Source organism: Erinaceus europaeus, chromosome 8 (assembly GCF_950295315.1).
Source record: "Erinaceus europaeus chromosome 8, mEriEur2.1, whole genome shotgun sequence".
NCBI lineage: Eukaryota > Metazoa > Chordata > Mammalia > Eulipotyphla > Erinaceidae > Erinaceus > Erinaceus europaeus.
This window is the reverse complement of record NC_080169.1, coordinates 113,826,690-113,845,286: the sequence shown is the minus strand read 5'-3', so window position 1 is coordinate 113,845,286 and position 18,597 is coordinate 113,826,690. Positions and strand designations below refer to the sequence as shown.

The following is an 18,597-nucleotide window of genomic DNA, read 5'->3' as shown; positions in this document are numbered from 1 at the left end:
ATAAATTCTTTAAAAAAATTGTTATACCTGAGACCTAGGAGGTGGTTCAGCAGGTAAAGTGCTGTACTTGCAAGCATGAGGTCCCAAGTTTGATTCCCAGCACTATGTGTACCAGAGTGATGCTTTGGTTCTCTCTCTATCAAAATATTTTATTTGTTTATTTTGGATCGAGACAGAGAAATCAAGAGGGATAGGGGAGATAGAGATGGGGTGGAAAGAGAGGGACAGGGTGGGGGGAGAACCAGCTCTGTGGTACTGTTTCACCACTTAGGAAGTTTCCTCTCTGCAGGTGGGGACCAGGGGCTTGAACCTGGATCCTTGTGCACTATAATGTGTGCACTGTACTTGTCCCTTCATATTTCTTTTTTTTCTAAGTTGTTTAGAATTTAGACTTAATTTATTTTATGAGAGATTCAGAGAGAACTAGAGCATTACTGTATCACATGCAGTGTTAGGGACTGAACTCAGGACTTCATACTTTATCCACTGCATTGCCTCCAGGACTTCTGTACTTCTCTCTCTCTCTCTCTCTCTGTATTTCTCTCTTTCTCTTCTCTCTGTATTAAGCAAATAAATGTATCTTTTTATTATTTTTTTAAATTTTTTTATTTATAAAATGGAAACACCGACAAGACCATAGGATAAGAGGGTACAATTCCACACAGTTCCCACCACTAGAATTCCATATCCCATCCCCTTCCCTGATAGCTTTCCTATTCTTTATCCCTCTGGGAGTATGGACCCAGGGTCATTATGGGGTGCAGAAAGTGGAAGGTCTGGCTTCTGTAATTGCTTTTCCGCTGAACGTGGGTATTGGCAGGTCAATCCATACTCCCAGCCTGTCTCTCTCTTTCACTAGTGGAGTGGGGCTCTAGGGAAGCGGAGCTCCAGGACACATTGGTGATCATCTGCCCAGGGAAGTCAGGTTGGCATCATGGTAGCATCTGGAACCTGGTGGCTTTAAAAGAATTAGAATATAAAGCAGATCAAATTGTTGACTAATCCTGAACCTAAAGGCTGGGATATTGCAGATTGTTGTTGTGTGCCACAGAGAAGAGAGAGAGGAGGTCTGGAGCAAAGAGGGAACACAAATCTTTATTTGTGCTGACACCTCAGAGTTGGGTGCTAGAGAGGCAGGTTGGACCACGTGGAGGTAGCGAAAATGGCCGCCTCATGCAGTAACCTTTCCTGCGTCTGAACACCGAAGTGAAGCGCTGGCAAGAGAGCGAGGTGCAGAAGAAGGGCTTTTATAGGAGCAGCTTTCGCTAGAATGGGAAGGGGGAGGAGTAACCACAGCACTCCAGGATAGGATAATAACTCTCGTGAGAATGGGAAGGGGGAGGAGTGACCAAAGCACTCCAAATATCATGGGGAAATAGACAGTGCCCTGAGGGCACAACAGGCACTCCGAGAATATCTCAACTCTCGTAGGAACTAGCAGTAGCCTGAGGGGACAACATGGCAGATATGACTGCATCTGCACAATATCCCAGCAGCAGATGAAGATTTGGGGTCTCCATTTTGGAAGAAGCTAGTAGGATTATTTTAGGTATATTCCAAGGGCCCATGACTTTACTAGTTTTATTCTGAGCTTGACATCTGATATGGATATGGTGGAGCCAAGTTATTGTTTGGGGAGATGATTTCATGGCTGGAAAAAGGACTAGAAAGCTGGATCAGGGAAGAGAGTAGCTCTTAAATATGGGAAAAGTGTATAAATATTGTTGACTGTAAACCCCATCATTTTTTTTTAAATTGCCACCAAGATTATCTCTGGAGTTGGTTGCTGATGCTACCACTCCCAGCAGCCATTTTTTTCTTTTTAAAATCTTATGTTTTTCTTTCTATTTTGTTTGATAGGACAGAGAGAAATTGAGAGGGGGAGGGGAGGGAGAGAGACAGAGAGACACCTGCAGACCTGCTTCACTGCATCTGAAGCTCCCCCTCTGCAGGTGTGTGTGTGTGGGGGGGTTGAACCTGTTTCCTTGTATGGGTCCTTGTACATAGTGTTATCTGTGCTTATCTGGGGGCACCACTGTCTGGCTCCCCTTTTTTGTTTAAAGATTTACATATTTATTGAGAGAGAGAAGAAAGAGAAGAGGACCAGAGCACTGCTCAGGTTTGGTATAAAGTGGCCTCTGAGGTCTCAGGCATGTATATTCTGTGCTCTGACAGACTGAGCTATCTCCTTGGCACTTCCCCCCCCCCCCGAGATTCTAATGCATTTATTTAACTTTTATTTATTTATTTATTTATTTGGATAGAGACATCCAGACTTCTAGAGAGGGAGAAAGAGAGACACCTGTGAGCCTGCTTCACCTCTTGTGAAGTTTTCCCCCTGCAGATGGGGACCGGGGACTCGAACCTGGGTCCTTATGCACGGTAACGTGCCCTCAGCCAGGTGCACCACCATCCGGCCCCTTCTAATGCGTTTTGTTTGTTTTCAGCCTGAGCTTTGCCATATAGTGCCCTGGACTCAGTTATTTGTAGCAGCAGGGGCTGCCTCCTAAAGGGAACGTGAAGGGTCACACAGAATCCCTCTCTGCTTCTGAGCCACATCCTGTTCTTGGTCTATTGCAGCTATTTCCGGAAGGGGCCCTTCTTCGGCCTGGCTTGCTTCGCCAACATGCCAGTGGAGAGTGAGCTGGAGCGGGGCGCCCGGATGAAATCTGTGGGCATCCTCTCACCCTCCTACACCTTGCTTTACCGCTACATGCACTTCTTGGAGAACCAGGTTCGGTGAGTGGCTTGCATCAGCACGCGGGAGGCAGCCGGGACCCACCATCTGGTGAGGGAAGGACTGTGAACCAGAACAGCTGATGCCTTTCCTTTCCAAGAACCTCTGAGCCAGGGTTCATGCTTACCACCCGTGCCCTGCTAGGCTGAGCAAGCTGGTGGATTCTGCTTTCTTTTTTTTTTAATTTTTTTTATTATCTTTATTTATTTATTGGATAGAGACAGCCAGAAATTGAGAGGAGGAGGGAAGCTAGAAAGGGAGAGAGACAGGGAGACACCTGCAGACCTGCTTCATCACTCGCAAAGCTTTCCCCTGTAGGTAGGGACCCGGGGGGGCTCAAACCTGGGTCCTTGTGCACTGTAGCATGTGCACTCAACCAGGTGCACCACCACCCGGCCCGGATTCTGCTTTCTGTACATGTTAATTCAGTCTTAATTGGGTTTCATTAAATGCCTTCTTGACAATAATCCATTAGCAATAAATTAACTGTCCACCTTAAGTGGACACCTCTGAAACTTTTTAAAGTAGGATCATGTATCGTTTGGGGGAACAGGAAGGGAATTTTTAACATTTTATTTTTAAAAAAATATATTCATTTAATTTATTGGATATAGACAGAGAGAAGTTGAGAGGGAAGGTGGAGCTAGAGAGGGAGAGAGACAGAGAGACACCTGCAGACCTTGCAAAGCTTTCGCTGGCAGGTGGGGATTGGGCTGGGAGCTTGAACGTGGGTCCTCATACATTGTAACACCTATGCTCAAATGAGTACGTCACCACCCAGCCCCTCTATTTAATTTTTAATGAGAGATACGGAAAGAAAGATACAGAGAGGGAAGGAGGAAGAGAGGAAAAGAGAAGAGAAACACACTCACGGGGGGTGGGGGGGGAGAGGGAGAGAGAGAGAGAGAGAGATGCCAGACCACTGCTCAGCTCTGGCTAATGGCTGTGCTGAGGATTGAACTTGGGACCTCAGAGCCTCAGGCATGAAAGCCTTTTGCATCTTCATTATGCTGTCTCCCCAACTCAAGAGTTTTCAATAGAAGTAACACAGCTGTTAGTTATTATTATCTATGTAGCCTGATTTCATTTTAGATTTGGAAAGCCCAATCTCAGCCTGATCCCTGAAGTGCTGTGACAGGTTTCAGCACATGTGCCTCTTCCCTAGTGTGTGTGTGTGTGTGTGTGTGTGTGTGTGTGTGTAACAAAGCCACACACTTAGCTCACTTGGACAGTGCACTGCTTTGTCATGTGCACAACCCAGGTTCAAGTCTGGCCTCAACAACATTGAGGAAGATTTGATGCTGTGGTTTCTCTTCCTCTTCCTCTCTCTTTAAAAATGTACTTTGGACAGAGAGAGTTTACTGGGCAGGGTGCACACATTGTCATGCCTACAGCCTAGGCTTGAGCCCTGGCACCACAGGGAACATAAGTGGAAGCATTGGTGCTGTGGTCTCTCTCTCTCTCTCTCTCACCCTCTCACTCTGTCTCAATGAAAAAGTGCTCAGGGAAGTGAAATTGCACACGGACAAGACCCTGACTATGAAAAAAACTCCCATTAGCAAAATTTGTTTTTTCATCATTGGGGCTTTACTGCCCCGAGCCAGCTTGTTCAGAAAGAGAGAAATGAGGAGGAAGAGGGAGAGAGGGAGAGATGCCAAGGTACCAAAGTTTCCTTCAATGTGAGGAGTGCTGGGCTGGAACCTGGGTCATGTGCATGACAAAGCAGGTGAGGTATCTTCAGTCTCTCATTTAAATTTTTCTTAATGTAGTATAGTTTTTATTGATGATCATTGAGAGGACATGGAATTTACTGTGGAAAGACTGGCTTATCATTATTGATTTTCAATATTTTACTTTATTTTAATGAGAGAGAGAGAGAGGGAGAGAGGAGGGAGAGAAGGACACAGAGAGACAGAGCACTTCTGAGAGAGGGAGGGAGGGAGAGAGGGAGAGAGGGAGGGAGGAAGGGAGAGAGAGAGAGAGGGAGAGAGAGAGAGGGAAGGAGGGAGGGAAGGAGGGAGGGAGGGAGAGAAAGAGAGAGGGAGGGAGGGAGGGAAGAAGGGAGAGAGAGGGAAGGAGAGAGAGAGGGAGAGAGGGAGGGAGGGAGAGAGAAAGGGAGAAAGAGAGAGGAAGAGAGGGAGGGAGGGAGAGAGAGAGGAAGAGAGGGAGGGAGGGAGAGAGAGAGGGAGAGGGAGAAAGAGAGGGAGGGAGGGAGAGAGAGAGGGAGGGAGGAGAGAGGGAGGGAGGGAGAGAGAGAGGGAGGGAGTGGGAGAGAGAGAGGGAGAGAGGGAGGGAGAGAGAGAGGGAGAGAGAGAGGGAGAGGGAGAGAGGGAGGGAGAGGGAAGGAGGGAGGGAAGGAGAGAGAGAGGGAGAGAGAGAGAGAGAGAGAGAGAGAGACCACAGCACTGAAGCTTCTTGCAATGCTTTGGGGGCTAGAGTCATGCATATGACAAAACAGTGACTCCTGTTTTCTTTTCCCTGTAATTTCACATAGAGACAGGGACCATGGGGCTTGGTTGGTGGCACACCTGGCTGAGCATGCACATTACCATGCACAGGGACTTGGGTTCAAATCCCCAGCCCTCATCTGCAAGGGGAAAGCTTTACTGGCTGTGAAACAATACTGCAGGTCTCTCTCTCTCTCTCTCCCTCTCTAGCTCTCCTTCCATTTTAAAAGAGAAAGAGAGAGTGAGGGAGAGGAGAGACACCAGGGCACGGCTCAACCTTTCATAGAAATTCTCCTGGTGGGGAGTCGGGCTGTAGCGCAGCGGGTTAAGTGCAAGTGGCGCAAAGCACAAGGACCGGCATAAGGATCCCAGTTCAAGTCCCCGGCTCCCCACCTGCAGGGGAGTCACTTCACAGGCGGTGAAGCAGGTCTGCAGCTGTCTTATCTTTCTCTCCCCTTCTCTGTCTTCCTTTCCTCTCCATTTTTCTCTGTCCTATCTAAGCACAATGACATCAATAACAGCAACAACAATAACTACAACAATAAAACAACAAGGGCAACAAAAGGGAATAAATAAATAAATAAATAAATAAATATTAAAAAAGAAAGTTTTTTAAAAAAAGAAATTCTCCTGGTGCAGGTGCTGCTTCCATGTGGTGGGCAGGGGCTTGAACTCATGTCATCATGCCTGGTCTAGGGCACTCTGTCCACTCTCTCTCCTGACTTCTCACCTCAGTATTCTTCTTAGAGAAATGAGGTTCTAACAGAAACATCTTTGAACTTAATCTATCTCTGTGTCCCTTAATCAGTTCATCAGGTTGACACATATCCCTGAGAAGTAGCCAAAAACCACCATCTTCTGAGGCTGGACAGTGGTGCACCTGGTTAAGGGCACATAGTTCTAAGGGCAAGGACCTTTGCAAAGACCCAAGTTTGAGCTCCTGGCTCCCCACCAATAGGGGAAATGCTTCACAAGCAGTGAAGCAGGTCTGCAGGTGTCTGTCTTTCTCCCTCTCTACCTTGCCCTCCTCTATCAATTTCTCTCTGCCCTATCCAATAAAATAGGAAAAAAAATGGCCGCCAAGAGCACTGATCCCCAGCGACAACCCTGGATGGAAAAAAAAAACAAAAGAGAAAACCACAACCTTCTCAGAATGGTCAAGACACAATGTAGCACCTTCCTTAGGGTAAAAAGCATGGCTATAGGCACAGCTGCATGTGCGCACTCAAACACACACACACACACACACACACACACACACACACACACACACACACACACACGTGTGTGTGCGCGCGCGTGGATGGGCCTTTCTCTTATGATTACATCTCATAACTAACTGCCTCCTGTGAGAAGTTTTAAACAGACCTCAGAAACCCTGAAACTAAAGGAGGAACTGATTTCGATTCAAGCCCCACCACTGTGGGCAGCACTGGCAGAAGTTCTGTGGATGGTGGGGTGTTGCTGTGGTCTCTTCCCCACTGTCTGTCCCTCTCCTCTCTCTCTCAAATAATAATAAAAAATTGGCCCTGGGAGGCTGCCGAGCATTACTGTGTATGTTCAAGGCCCTGAGTTCATTCTCTGGTGCCAAAAACAGCTGTAGATTTGCCTGAACGGCTCCGGCAGGTCCTGAGAGTTGGCCAATCCTGCAGGGTCTGGCGGGAAGGGAGGAGGGAGGAACCTGGCTCCTGTGAGTGACTGAGGTGCCACAGACTACACAAGCCCCTGCTTCCACCCGAGTTGATCTGTATGTCAAGACAATACTGAGGCGCTAGTGGAACCGACTCATGAGGGGAAAGGGGAGCAGGCAGATTTGAAGGATGTGGTAACTGGCCCACATCTCTCCACCAAGCTGTGGCAGTGGGAGTTTCCTGGTGGGAGCCATGTGTGTGGCTGATACACAGGTGGAGAACCTTTGCCAGTTGCCAGGACCCTGAAAAATGACACATCTTAAGAGTTGAGAGAAAATTACCTCGGCCACTTTTATCTGAAGAAGTCTGGAGAGAGACACACAGGACATCCCAAGCTGGGATATGATCCACTGTGTGGCCCCATCCTCATCTTCTCCTGAGTATTTATTTGTAAAATTATGCATTACATCAAAAGGAATGGGGAAGATTAAAGTTTTGTTTGTTTTTTTTTTCCCTCCAGGGTTATCACTGGGGCTCAGTGCCTGCAGTACATACTGATCCACTGCTCCTGGAGGCCATTTTTTCCCAGTTTTTTTTGTTGTTGTTGCCCTTGTTACTGTTATTGTTGTTATAGCTGTTGTTGTTGTTGGACAGGACAGAGAGAAATCAAGAGAGGAGGGAAAGACAGAGAGGAGAGGAGGAAAGACAGACACCTGCAGACCTGCTTCACTGCTTGCAAAGCAACCTCCCCCTTGCAGGTGGGGAGCTGGAGGCTCGAACTGGGATCCTTACGCTGGCCCTTGTGCTTTGCATCATGTGCACTTAACCCCGCTGCGCTACCAGCCAGCCCCCCCCCAAAGATGTTTTTTTTAAGTGCATCAAGGAAGCTGCGGGTCCCTCTTCCTCTCTGTCTCTCTGTCTGAATAGTTTAGCATGAGCAATGGAGTCCTAGAGATGATCAAAAACAAAACAAGCAAGCAAACAAAAACTAGGTCCTTGCAAATGGCAAGGCATGTCCCTTACTAGATAAGCCATATTCCTGCCCCCAGTGGCATCATTTTGTTTGTTTCATTATTGGACAGAGATAGAGAGAAATTGAGACGGAAGGGAGAGATAAAAAGGGAGAGAGAGAGAGACACCTACAGATCTGCTCCTTGTGCAGCTTCCCCTCACCCGCCCACCCCCACCCCCACCCCAGTGCCCAGCAGGTAGGGATAGGGGGCTTGGACCCAGATCTTTGTGCATGGTAATGTGTGTGCTCAACACCACCCACTGGTGGCATCATTTTAAATCCATCACTTTCATCAAATCTTTTTCTCCAAATAAGGTCACATTCCTAAGGCACTGGGAGTTAGGATTTCCTCAGTGATCATCTTTATGGGGAGGGACACAGATCAGCTCCTAACACCTCTTATTAAACATAGAGCTCATAGCACACCTGTGCTTGACTTGAAGACAAAAGAGTCTCCCTTGCCCGCATGGTCCAGGACCTCCCTGCAGCTTTCCTGGCGTGGTGACACGTGGAGGAAGCGAGGGGCTGCTGTGGCGTGAGCCCCTGGGGACATCCGGTAGGAGCTGTCTGCCGCTGTTTGAGACAGTGAGGGTGGACAAGCTCCCTCTGGTTTTTGTCACGACAAAGGGAGAGGGTGTACGGAGTGACTTTGTGCTGGGAGCCTGTGTCTCCTAAGACGTCAGTCCTCATAGTCAGGAGCCTGGGCCACAGCAAAGGCCACAGCACATCTTGCTCTAGGACCAGGGACAATGGTCAGTTAGTCCATCCACTAGATTCCCATGAGAAGGAGTTCTGCCACAGAACAGTTAAAGCATATATGTGGGGAGTTCAGGCTGCATGTCTACTTAATGTCTAACTCAGTACCTAGAGGACTCTATTCAGTAAGCTGTCGGCAAAGTCCTCCAGCAGGGCAGGTCAGTGCCTCACCTGGTTAAGCTCACAGAGTACTAAATGCAAAGACAGGTGCAAGGGTCTGGATTTGAGCCCCTGCTCCCCACCTACGGGGGGGTCTGCTTCACAAGCGGTGAAGCAGGTCTGCAGGTTTCTCTCTCTCTCTCTCTCTGTCTCTCTCTCTCTCTCCCCCTCCCTCAATTTTCTTTCTGTCCTATCCAATAAAATGGAAGGGAACAAAATGGCTGCCAGGAGCAGCGGATTTGTACTGCCAGCACCGAGCTCCAGTGATAACCCTGGAGGAAAAAAAAAATTTCCTCAAACACAGATCAGATTAATGAGCAAATGCTCATGAGAAACAAAACTCCCTGGATTAACCCATAACCTCCTGCTGTAGGAAAGGAGAACGAGTAACGTGCTGGTGGCCAGCCGCCATTTAATTGCTGGGCTTGGATCTAGAGTCTTGAGACTCAGTTACTGCTCCCTGCTTGGCTAAGCTGTTTACTCACATACCCACTGTTCTGCTTCCTGCTTGAATCAGCCCCTTTGGAGTTTGGGATTCTTGATGTTTTCTAAAACTTCCTAATAAAAAGACCCTGGTCCTGGGTTCTGGCAGCTTGATGCCTCCCCAGGGAGACCCCTCCAGAGTCTTGGCGTCTCTCCGAATCATCTTTTGGGATCCCGTGTCTTCTGCCCTGACAATGCAGCAGAGTTCCATGTACAGCTCGTGATTGTCAGGTCCCACAATGGAGTTTTGCCGGGATAGCCTGAGGGTACTTCTTCCCGAGCTAGTGCTCTCTGGCTTGGAGAGAACTCAACTGGAGCCGATCTAGGCTGCTGCGTGGGAGAGGGATCAGGAACTCGTGCTGCACCAACTTTGCAGGAGATACACTCTGGAACTCTCGGAGCCGGAAAGCAATTTCCAAGTGTCTTTAATCAGAAGAGCAGCTGTTTTTATACTCTCCAAGTAGGGTGGAAACAGGATGTGATATAGAGAGGGTGGAGAGAAAAGTGACTGGTGAAAATCAGAGTGTGACAAGGAGGGGGCAGAACAGGTGAGAATCCTGTCACTGAACCACCAATGCCCTGGAGGGAGTGCTTTATGTAAATGTAAAAGTGATTTATGTAAATAGACCAAAGCTTTGAATGGGTTCAGTAAATCCCTATATAGGCATATGGTTAAGCAGAAGCCAGGGGGAGGTGGCATACTACCCAACAGAGTTTTTCCTACTGGCTTTCTGGAACCCCTGAGTAGAGGTTCCTAACATCATCAGAGGGTACTGTTCAGTGTAGGATGGGGACGTTCAGGGTGGAGTGGGACGACTGCTCGCACTGTACATGTCCATCTGTTGGGCAGACACCAGCTGGAGACACCAGGACACTACTCACACCTGGCCGCCTTCTATGAGGACAAGAAAGGGGTGCTCCATGCAGGCCCTGGGAGAGGTGGCAGCCTGCCCCCCGTCTACTGGCTGCCTTCCATCCACCGCTACATGTACCCTGAGATGAAGGTGAGGCCTGACACACTTTGCCACACAGTCCTGGACTGTGGCCATTGTTGATGGTGGTTTATTGTTTTCCTTTTTAGTAACTTATTTATTTTTGGACAGAGACATTGAAAAGGTAGGTGGAGTGGAGAGAGAGCAGCACTGCAGTACTGCTTCACCACTTATGAATCTCCCCCCACCCCCGCAGGGGGGTTGAACCAGGGTCCTTGTGCATGGTGACGTGTGTGTTCTACTGGGTGTGCCACCACCCAGCCTCAGTCATAACTGAGGCCTTGGGCTCTTGCCACAAGCCTGCTTCGACGGCCCAAGGGTATAACCTGAGCACTTGTTCTGTTTAAGCACGAGGACACAGCTTGCTTTCTGGATCTTCTGTAGTCGTAGTGCAAAACTGCCCCTGCTGGGAGCCATGCGGTCTTGGCTCCTGGAAGGTCGCCTGATAAGAGAGAATTCACAGTCCTTTCTGACTTGATCATGGATGTGACTGCCCTGCTCTGTGACCTACATGTATTATTGGTTAGAAGCACTATACCCAGGGCAAAGAGGAGGGTTTTATAATGGCTGTAAGTACCAAGAAGTGGACTGCTGTCTTACTTAGAGACTGCCTGACACATATTTCCAGGGGTCAGGGTAACAGAGGAAGAGGGAACATGATCAGAAACACCGGAGTTGGTGGAGGCCCAGCCCAAGCAGTGCTCAAACCATGGAGAGAGAGAGTAGGGTTAGGAGATCACTTGCCCAGCAGAATGCACACCTTGCCATACATGAGGTCCCGTGTTCAAGCCCCACCACAACATGGGAGTACTGTGGGCAGCACTGGGGGGAGGGAGCTGTCTGGATGGAGGAGCAGTGTGTAGATGTCTCTCCTTTTCTCTTTGAAGATATCAAATACAGAGGGAGGTGCTTAGTAGTAGCACACTCGTGAGAGACCTGCTTTTAGAAGGGACTGGAATTCTAGTCAACCTTGTTTCCTCTGCACTTCTCATCCCGGTTGCCTCTCCCTACACTCAGAGTGAAGTGTACAAGGAAGCTGCTTCAGTAGACAAGTCCAGCTCAAACTTAAGGCATTCCCAGGGTACAGTGCCTTTGCAGGTGCACATGACCAGCCCTGTGTGTAGCTGGTAGGACCATTTGACTTTGGATGGGGATTAGGGTGGGGATCAGCATACGCCTGTGTCAAAGTATTTTTCAAATTTTTATTTATTTATTGGGTAGACACAGAGAGAAATTGAGAAGAGAGAGCAAAGTAGAGGAGGAAAGAGACAGACACCTGCAGCCCTGCTTCACTACTCATGAAGCTTTGCCCCTGCAGGTGGGAGACCAGGGGCTTGAACCTGGGACCTTGCACACTGTAATGCATGCACTTAACCAGGTGCATCACTGCCTGGCCCCTCAAAGTTCTTACCTATGTGTGAAGGGATCAAAGATGTTGTTCTTTACAGAGCTGTCCCTGCCCCTTCCCACTCCCTTTCCTTTCTTTCCAGATCACACACCCTGCGGGTTGCATGTCTCAGTTCATCAAGTTCTTCGGAGAACAGATCCTCATCCTGTGGAAGTTCGCCTTACTGCGAAAGCGCATTTTGATATTTTCTCCGCCTCCCGTGGGTGTTGTGTGTTACAGAGGTAACCAGACCTCAGAGTCAGGGGCTCTTGCCGGGGTCCCCAGAAGAGGAGACACCCCTGACTCTCTCCATGGTCGGCCATGTTCGGGGTGTTTGGGTCTGAGTATGAAGCCTGGGAGCTTCATGGCTGGGTTTGTTGGGTGGGGTGAGTGAAACCTGAGAAGAAGGAGTTTAGATCTGTTTGAAAGAGAAATGTGGACAGACCAAGTTACTAGGTGGTCCTCTTTCTTTGTCAAGAGAATTGGAGAGAGAGAGAGAGAGAGACCCCGCAGTACTGAAGCTTCCTGCAGTGGGAGCGATGCTCAGGCCTGGGTCCTGTCCAAGTTGTTAGGTTCTGATGAGCCTGAGGCTGTCACAGAAGGAGAGTCTAGGATGACAAGGCTGATGGCATTAGAGGGAAGATGGGGTGGGGTGGGAGGGGAGATGGAGGGAGGGAGGGTTTGCTACTGAATGCCAAGGTTTAATGCTTCAAGAAGACACAGAGCAGCGGTCAGAGGAAATGGATTTATTCTGGGGCTGGCAGCCCTGAGCAGATAGCTGGCTCACTCTCGTTCCTGAAACCCACTTCTGCCTCTCAAAACAGTGAGCAAGGCTGTGAAGGCTGAGGAGGGGAGAGGCTGGGGTGGATGAGCAGAAGCGTGTCCTACACAGCCCGCTGTCTGGGCACACGGTGCTCTACCGGCAGCTGTTGGCGGAAGCCTCGGTCATTTCTGAAGATAAGATTCTGCTCAGCGGTGAGCCTGAGAGGAAACTGGAGTTTATCCAGTGGGAGCTCCTGTTCTAGTCTGGTTCCCATAAACTCAGGGCTGGCAAACCATCAGCTATTGCAAAGCCAGCCCTGACATTAAAAAAAAAATTTTTTTTAACTTTTTATTAAAGGGATTAATGGTTTACAGTAAATATAGTTGTTGGTACATGTGTAACATTGCCCATTTTTCTGCAAAACACTCTCACCCCGACCCTAGGTCCTCCTCCACCATCTTACCAGGACCCAAAAGCCCTCCTCAGCATCCTTTACTTTGGTGCAGTAAACCAAACCCAGTCCAAGTTCTGAGTTCTGCTCTTTGTGTCCCCTTTCTGTTCTTCTTTCTCTACTTCTGTCTATGAGTAGACTCATCCTATATTCATCCTTCTCTTTCTGGCTGATGTAACTTCACATGATTCCTTCAAGCTCTACCCAAGATGAGGGGAAGAAGGTGCATTCATTATTCTTTTTTTTATTAATTTTTTAAAAAATATTTATTTACTCCCTTTTGTTCCTCTTGTTGTTTTATTGTTGTAGTCATTGTTGGATAGGATAGAGAGAAATGGAGAGAGGAGGGGAAGACAGAGAGGGGAAGAGAAAGATAGACACCTGCAGACCTGCTTCACTGTCTGTGAAGCGACCTCCTGCAGGTGGGGAGCCGGGGGCTCGAACCAGGATCCTTACGCTGGTCCTTGCGCTTTGCGCCACCTGCGCTTAACCCGCTGCCCTACCGCCTGACTCCCGAATTCATTATTCTTAATAGCTGAGTAGTATTCCATTGTGTGCATAGATCGCAACTCTCTCAGCTACTCATCTGTTGTTGGACACCTGAGTTGCTTCCAAATTTTGGCTATTACAAATTGTGCTGCTGAAAACATAGGTGTACACAGATCTTCTTAAATGGGTGTGTTTGGCTCCTTAGGTTATATCCCCAGGAAAGGACTTGCAAGTCAGAGTAATAAGTAGGTCCATGTCTAGCCTTCTAAGAGTTCTCCAAACTGCTCTCTATGCCTACCTGCCTGCCTTTCTTTCTTCCTCTCTCTCTCTCTCTCTTTCTTAGGGAAATAATAACTTACAGGACACTTGTTGTCACATGAGTACCATCTCTTATCCTTCCACAGTTGGTGTCTGTACCCTGATCCCACCACCAGCTCAGATTCTTGTCCACCACTGTGCACTGGGTCTCCAACACCCACTCAGCCCCCTCCCTCCACTATCTCCCATCCTGAGCCATGCTGCAGCAGACCACATCTGGTCCAAGTTTGACCCCGTGTTGAGCCTTTCCTCCTTCTCTCACCTATAAGTGAGATCAACTATTGGGTGGTGAGAAAAGTCCTGCTTCATTTTTGCATAGAAAAGGGCAGGGGTAGATAGCATAATGGAAAAGACTATCCAAGGTTATACAAAGAGACTCTTATGCCTGAGGCTCCAAGGTCCCAGGTTCAGTACCCCTCACCACCAGAAGCCAGAGCTGAGCAGTGCTTAGCAGTGGTTAAAAAAAAAAAAAAGAAAGAAAGAAAGAAAGAAAGAAAGAGGAGTCGGGCTGTAGCGCAGCGGGTTAAGCGCAGGTGGCACAAAGCACAAGGACCTGCCTAAGGATCCCGGTTTGAGCCCCTGCTCCCCACCTGCAGGGTCTGCAGGTGTCTTTCTCTCCCCCTCTCTGTCTTCCCCTCCTCTCTCCATTTCTCTCTGTCCTATCCAACAACAACGACATCAATAACAACAACAACAACAATAAAACAAAGGCAACAAAAAGGAATAAATAAATAAATAAATAAAAGAATGAAAGAAATAGAAAAAATATACACTGTGACTTTTCCGACTACCCAGTAATATTCACCTTTGTCCTTCTGACTGGTCTCACTCAACATGATTCCTTGCAAGTTCCATCCGAGATGAGGCAAGGGATATGATCCCATCATTTGTAACAGCAGAGTATAATACCATCACGTATATATACACACACCACAACTTTCCTTAACCACTCATCTGTCCTAGGGCATCTGGGTTGCTTCCATGTTTGGGCTGGTGTTACAGATAGTGCTGCTGTGAGCATAGGCACTTTTACACTGCTGGTGTGAATGTAAATTGGTTCGACCTCTGTGCAAGATGGTCTGAAGATAGCACAGAACATTAGAAATGGACCTACCCTGGGAGTTGGGTGGTAACAGTGGGTTAAGCACAGGTGACACACAAAGCGCCAAGGACTGATGTAAGGATCCCGGTTCAAGCCCCCAGCTCCCCACCGGCAGGGGAGTCACTTTACAAGCAGTGATGCAGGTCTGCAGGTGTCTGTCTTTCTCTCCCCCATCTTCCCTTCCTCTCCCCATTTTTCTCTGTCCTATGCAACAATGACAACAATAATAATAACTACAACAATAGAACAACAAGAGCAACAAAAGGGAATAAATAAATAAATCTTTAAAAAATAAAAGAGAAAGAAATGGACCTACCCTACAACCCAGCAATTCCTGTGTGAGGGCTCTATTTCGAAGGAAAACCAAAGCATCTATCCAAAGAGATTTATGCTCCCACTGTATGTTCCTACATTTCTTAAACAAGCACAATTATTCTTCCGCAAATCAAACAGTATTTAAAAGACACAACCAAAAAACCAGCTCACATGGTTAAGTGCAAGCTGCAAAGCTTAAGCTTCTGTTACACGGAAAATGAGATTTTTCTGGGTCAGTTGCAGAGTGAGGAGAGTGCATTGGAGCTATCGAGACAGCATAATGGTTCTGCAAAAGACGTTTATGCCTGAGGCTCCAAGGTCCCAGGTTTAATTCCACACACTACCAGAAGCCAGAGCTGAGCAGTGTTCTGGCCTTTCTTTCTGTGTCTTTCTGCATCTTCCTCATTAAAATAAATAAAATCGTAAAAAAAAATTCACTCAGGACATGTGAGTAAATGAGGCCTGTAAGACCTCAGAATTACACTAGGCTCTGGGTACTAGAGCAGAACCACAAGGGACAGAGATTAGAGGTGGCAGCTAGACTGCACTGGTCACCATGACAGGTGACATCGCTTGGGGACTGAGGAGAGCACGTCAGAGGTTCAAATGCAGCCCCAGGAGGGAAACCAGTCAAGGAGCTTGGGAGATCACTTGTCTAGCAGAATGCATGGGCAGGAATCCCAACACCACATGGGAATATCATGAGTCCTTAGGGGAAGCTCTGTGGATAGAGGAACAGTACTTCAGTGTCTTTCTCTCCCTGAATAAAAAATGAGTGTGTGTATGGGGGGTGGTGGTGGTGGACCCAGTTAAGAGCTCATAAGCAAGAATCTGGATTCAGACCCCCTCTCCCCACCTGCAGGGGGTCGTTTCACAAGTGGTGAACAGGTCTGCAGGTGTCTATCTTTCTCACTCCTGTTACCCCTCCCCTCTCAATTTCTCTCTATCCTATCCAATAAAATGGGGGGGGGGGGAATGGGTCCAGGAGCAGTGGAATTGTAGTGCAGGCACCAAGCCCCAGAAATAACCCTGGAGGCAAAAAAAAAAAAAAAAAAAGAAGAAGAAGAAGAAGAAGAAGAGAGAGCTTGTCCCTAGGCCCTGGAGGCCTCTCAGTGTAGGAGACAAGCCTGAGACCCTGAGTTCATTCCCAGGTGCTGCAGTAAAGGAGGAAGCCAGAAGAGATGGAGGTGCAAGCAATTGGGTTGGGATCAGAGAGCCCCAAGTTACTCTAGGCAGGAAGGGGTGGCCCAGGCCATGAGTTTGTGGGGGTGGGGGTGGGCGGTTGTCCAAAGCTTCACCCAAGCACGACCTCAGCGAGTGAAAGACTGCATGCAGGTCCTGTTGGCTTTGGTGAGGTGACTGGGGTGATTTTTTTTGAGGATGGCCCTGCTGAGGGGCCTGCCTCTATACCCCATCGCCTCTCCAAAGGCCAGAAAGAGCCTGTCATCTGGGTCTCACAGGACATGCAAGGCCAAGCCCTCCCCAGTGTTCTTGAAACCGACTGTCCCCAGAGCTGGGGGGTATGTGCATGTGCATGGGGTGTGTGTGTGTGGGGGGGTCCTGTGGGGAAGAGGCAGGCCCCCCTCTTTGAGGACCTCCTCCCCCTTCCCAGTGTACTGCTGCTGCTGCCTGGCCAATGTGTCCCTGCCTGGCATTGGGGGCACCATCCCCGAGTCCAAGCCCTTCTTTTACGTGAACGTGGCCGACATCGACAGCCTGGAGGTAGAGGTGTCCTATGTGGCCTGTGAGTATGGGGCCCCCTCCTCCACCCCGCACCCCATACCCCGAGGTGGGGTTCCCCGTTCCCAGAGTGGGCTCAGGCCCTGGGTGGCAGCGGCTTCTGAGTCTCGGGCCCCGCAGGCACCACAGAGAAGATTTTCGAGGAGAAGCGGGAGCTGTACGACGTGTATGTGGACAACCAGAACGTGAGGACGCACCACGAGCGCTTGCAGCCGCTGCTCAAGCTCAACAGCGCCGACCGCGAGAAGTTCCGGCGCCTCAATGAGCAGAGGTGGGGGTGCGGGGGGCAGGGGGGCGACCCGCAGGGGCAGGGGGCGGGACCTGTGGGGCATATAGAGAGAAATGGGGTGCACCCGAGTGCAGAATGTGGGCTATATGCCGGATAGTGATGCTAGAGCATGGTAATGGGGGATGTGGGGTCCACCCTGCTGGGGACCTGGGGTGCATGTTTCGGTGATATGGGGTGCACCCTAGTGGGGGCTGTAGAGTGAGTGTCAGAGGGCCATGCTAGGGAGAATGGGATGTGGGGTGCACACCCTGGGGGTGGAGCTAGAGAGACATGGGTGCACCCCACTGGGGGATCTGAGGTAAATGCCTTGGGGGGTGCCCATACCCAGAACATTGGGTGCCCAAGGACATGCACAACAGACACCTGGGAGACAGAGGGTACATTATGGGTGGATGTGGGGCTCATCCTGGGAGACCTGGGGTGCAAGCCAGACGGGGGAGAGGTGGTGGGCCTGAATATCAGTGGGGCACATGCCTAGGGACATAGGGGTGCCCTGACACTGACCTGAGGACACAGGACAGCCATGTTGGGGGGGGGGCCATCCCTCCAGGGCACGCTGCTCTGTGACCTTGGCAGACTTCTCTGCAGCCTTCGTGGGGGTATACTTGTGCTGGGGGCAGTTTCTGTCTCATGGCCTTGGGACTCGTGAAGCCAGGAAGGGGAGCGTGGATGGAATGCCTGCCCTTTGGACATCTCACTGGGCAGTGAACTTTGGTCATGGGCCTGACTTACCCAGGGGTGGCACTGGCCTGGGACCCTGCACCCAGACCTGATTCTAGGCTTTATTTCTTCATTATTTATTTAATACTTATTTATTTAAAATATATATTTTGGTCAGAAAAGGAGAGAAATTGAGAGGAAAAGGGGAGATAGAGAAAGAGAGAGAGAGAGACACCTGCAGCCCTGCTTCACCATTCGTGAAGCTTTCCCCCTGCAGGTGGCAATCAGGGATTTGAACCTGGGTCTTGGAGCACTGTAATGTGTGCACTGAGCCAGGTGCTCCACCACTCAACCCCCTATTTTATTTATTTATTATTGGATAGAGACAGAGATTTAGAGGAAGAGACAGCTGCAGGCCTGATTCACTGCTTCTGAAGCTTCCTCCCTGCAAGTAGGGACCAGGGGCTTGAACCCAGGTCCCAGTGCATTGTAACATGTGCGCCAACCTGGTTGCGCCACTTCCTGGCCCCTAGACCCTGTTTATTCCTTTGTTGTCTCTTGTCTCTCCACCTTTGGATGGGAGCCTGCTCTGGGTCATCCCACTTCCTGCCCAGGCAGAGGCTTGACCGATGACAGGTGATGGGGTCTCTGTAGTGGCGCCCCAGTCTGACATGCTCTCCCACCCACAGGCAGATGCTTCTGTACTCCCAGGAAGTGGAAGGAGACTACAACCCTTGTGAGGAGGACCTGTTTGTGCTGTAAGTCAGCCCCGGGCAACCCAGAGGGCCCCTGGACCTGCAGCACTGCTCCACCACTCCCGAAGCTCTCCCCTGCCGCTGGGGACGAGGGGCTTGAAAATGGGTGCC

The 18,597-nt window shown here is 49.4% G+C and overlaps 2 protein-coding genes across 2 annotated transcripts in view; one reads left to right on the top strand and one right to left on the bottom strand.

Annotated features, from left to right (window-relative positions):
- AGK (acylglycerol kinase) overlaps positions 1-18,597 on the bottom strand; it is a 344,250-nt gene that overhangs the window by 181,317 nt on the left and 144,336 nt on the right. The gene's annotated exons all lie outside the window — the stretch shown is intronic.
- DENND11 (DENN domain containing 11) overlaps positions 1-18,597 on the top strand; it is a 55,003-nt gene that overhangs the window by 32,966 nt on the left and 3,440 nt on the right. Inside the window, exons 3-8 of the mRNA XM_007532093.3 lie at positions 2,581-2,739; positions 10,076-10,229; positions 11,708-11,846; positions 16,655-16,786; positions 16,903-17,053; positions 18,421-18,489. Of these exons, the coding sequence (XP_007532155.2) occupies positions 2,581-2,739; positions 10,076-10,229; positions 11,708-11,846; positions 16,655-16,786; positions 16,903-17,053; positions 18,421-18,489 (804 nt within the window). The remainder of the gene's footprint in view (positions 1-2,580; positions 2,740-10,075; positions 10,230-11,707; positions 11,847-16,654; positions 16,787-16,902; positions 17,054-18,420; positions 18,490-18,597) is intronic.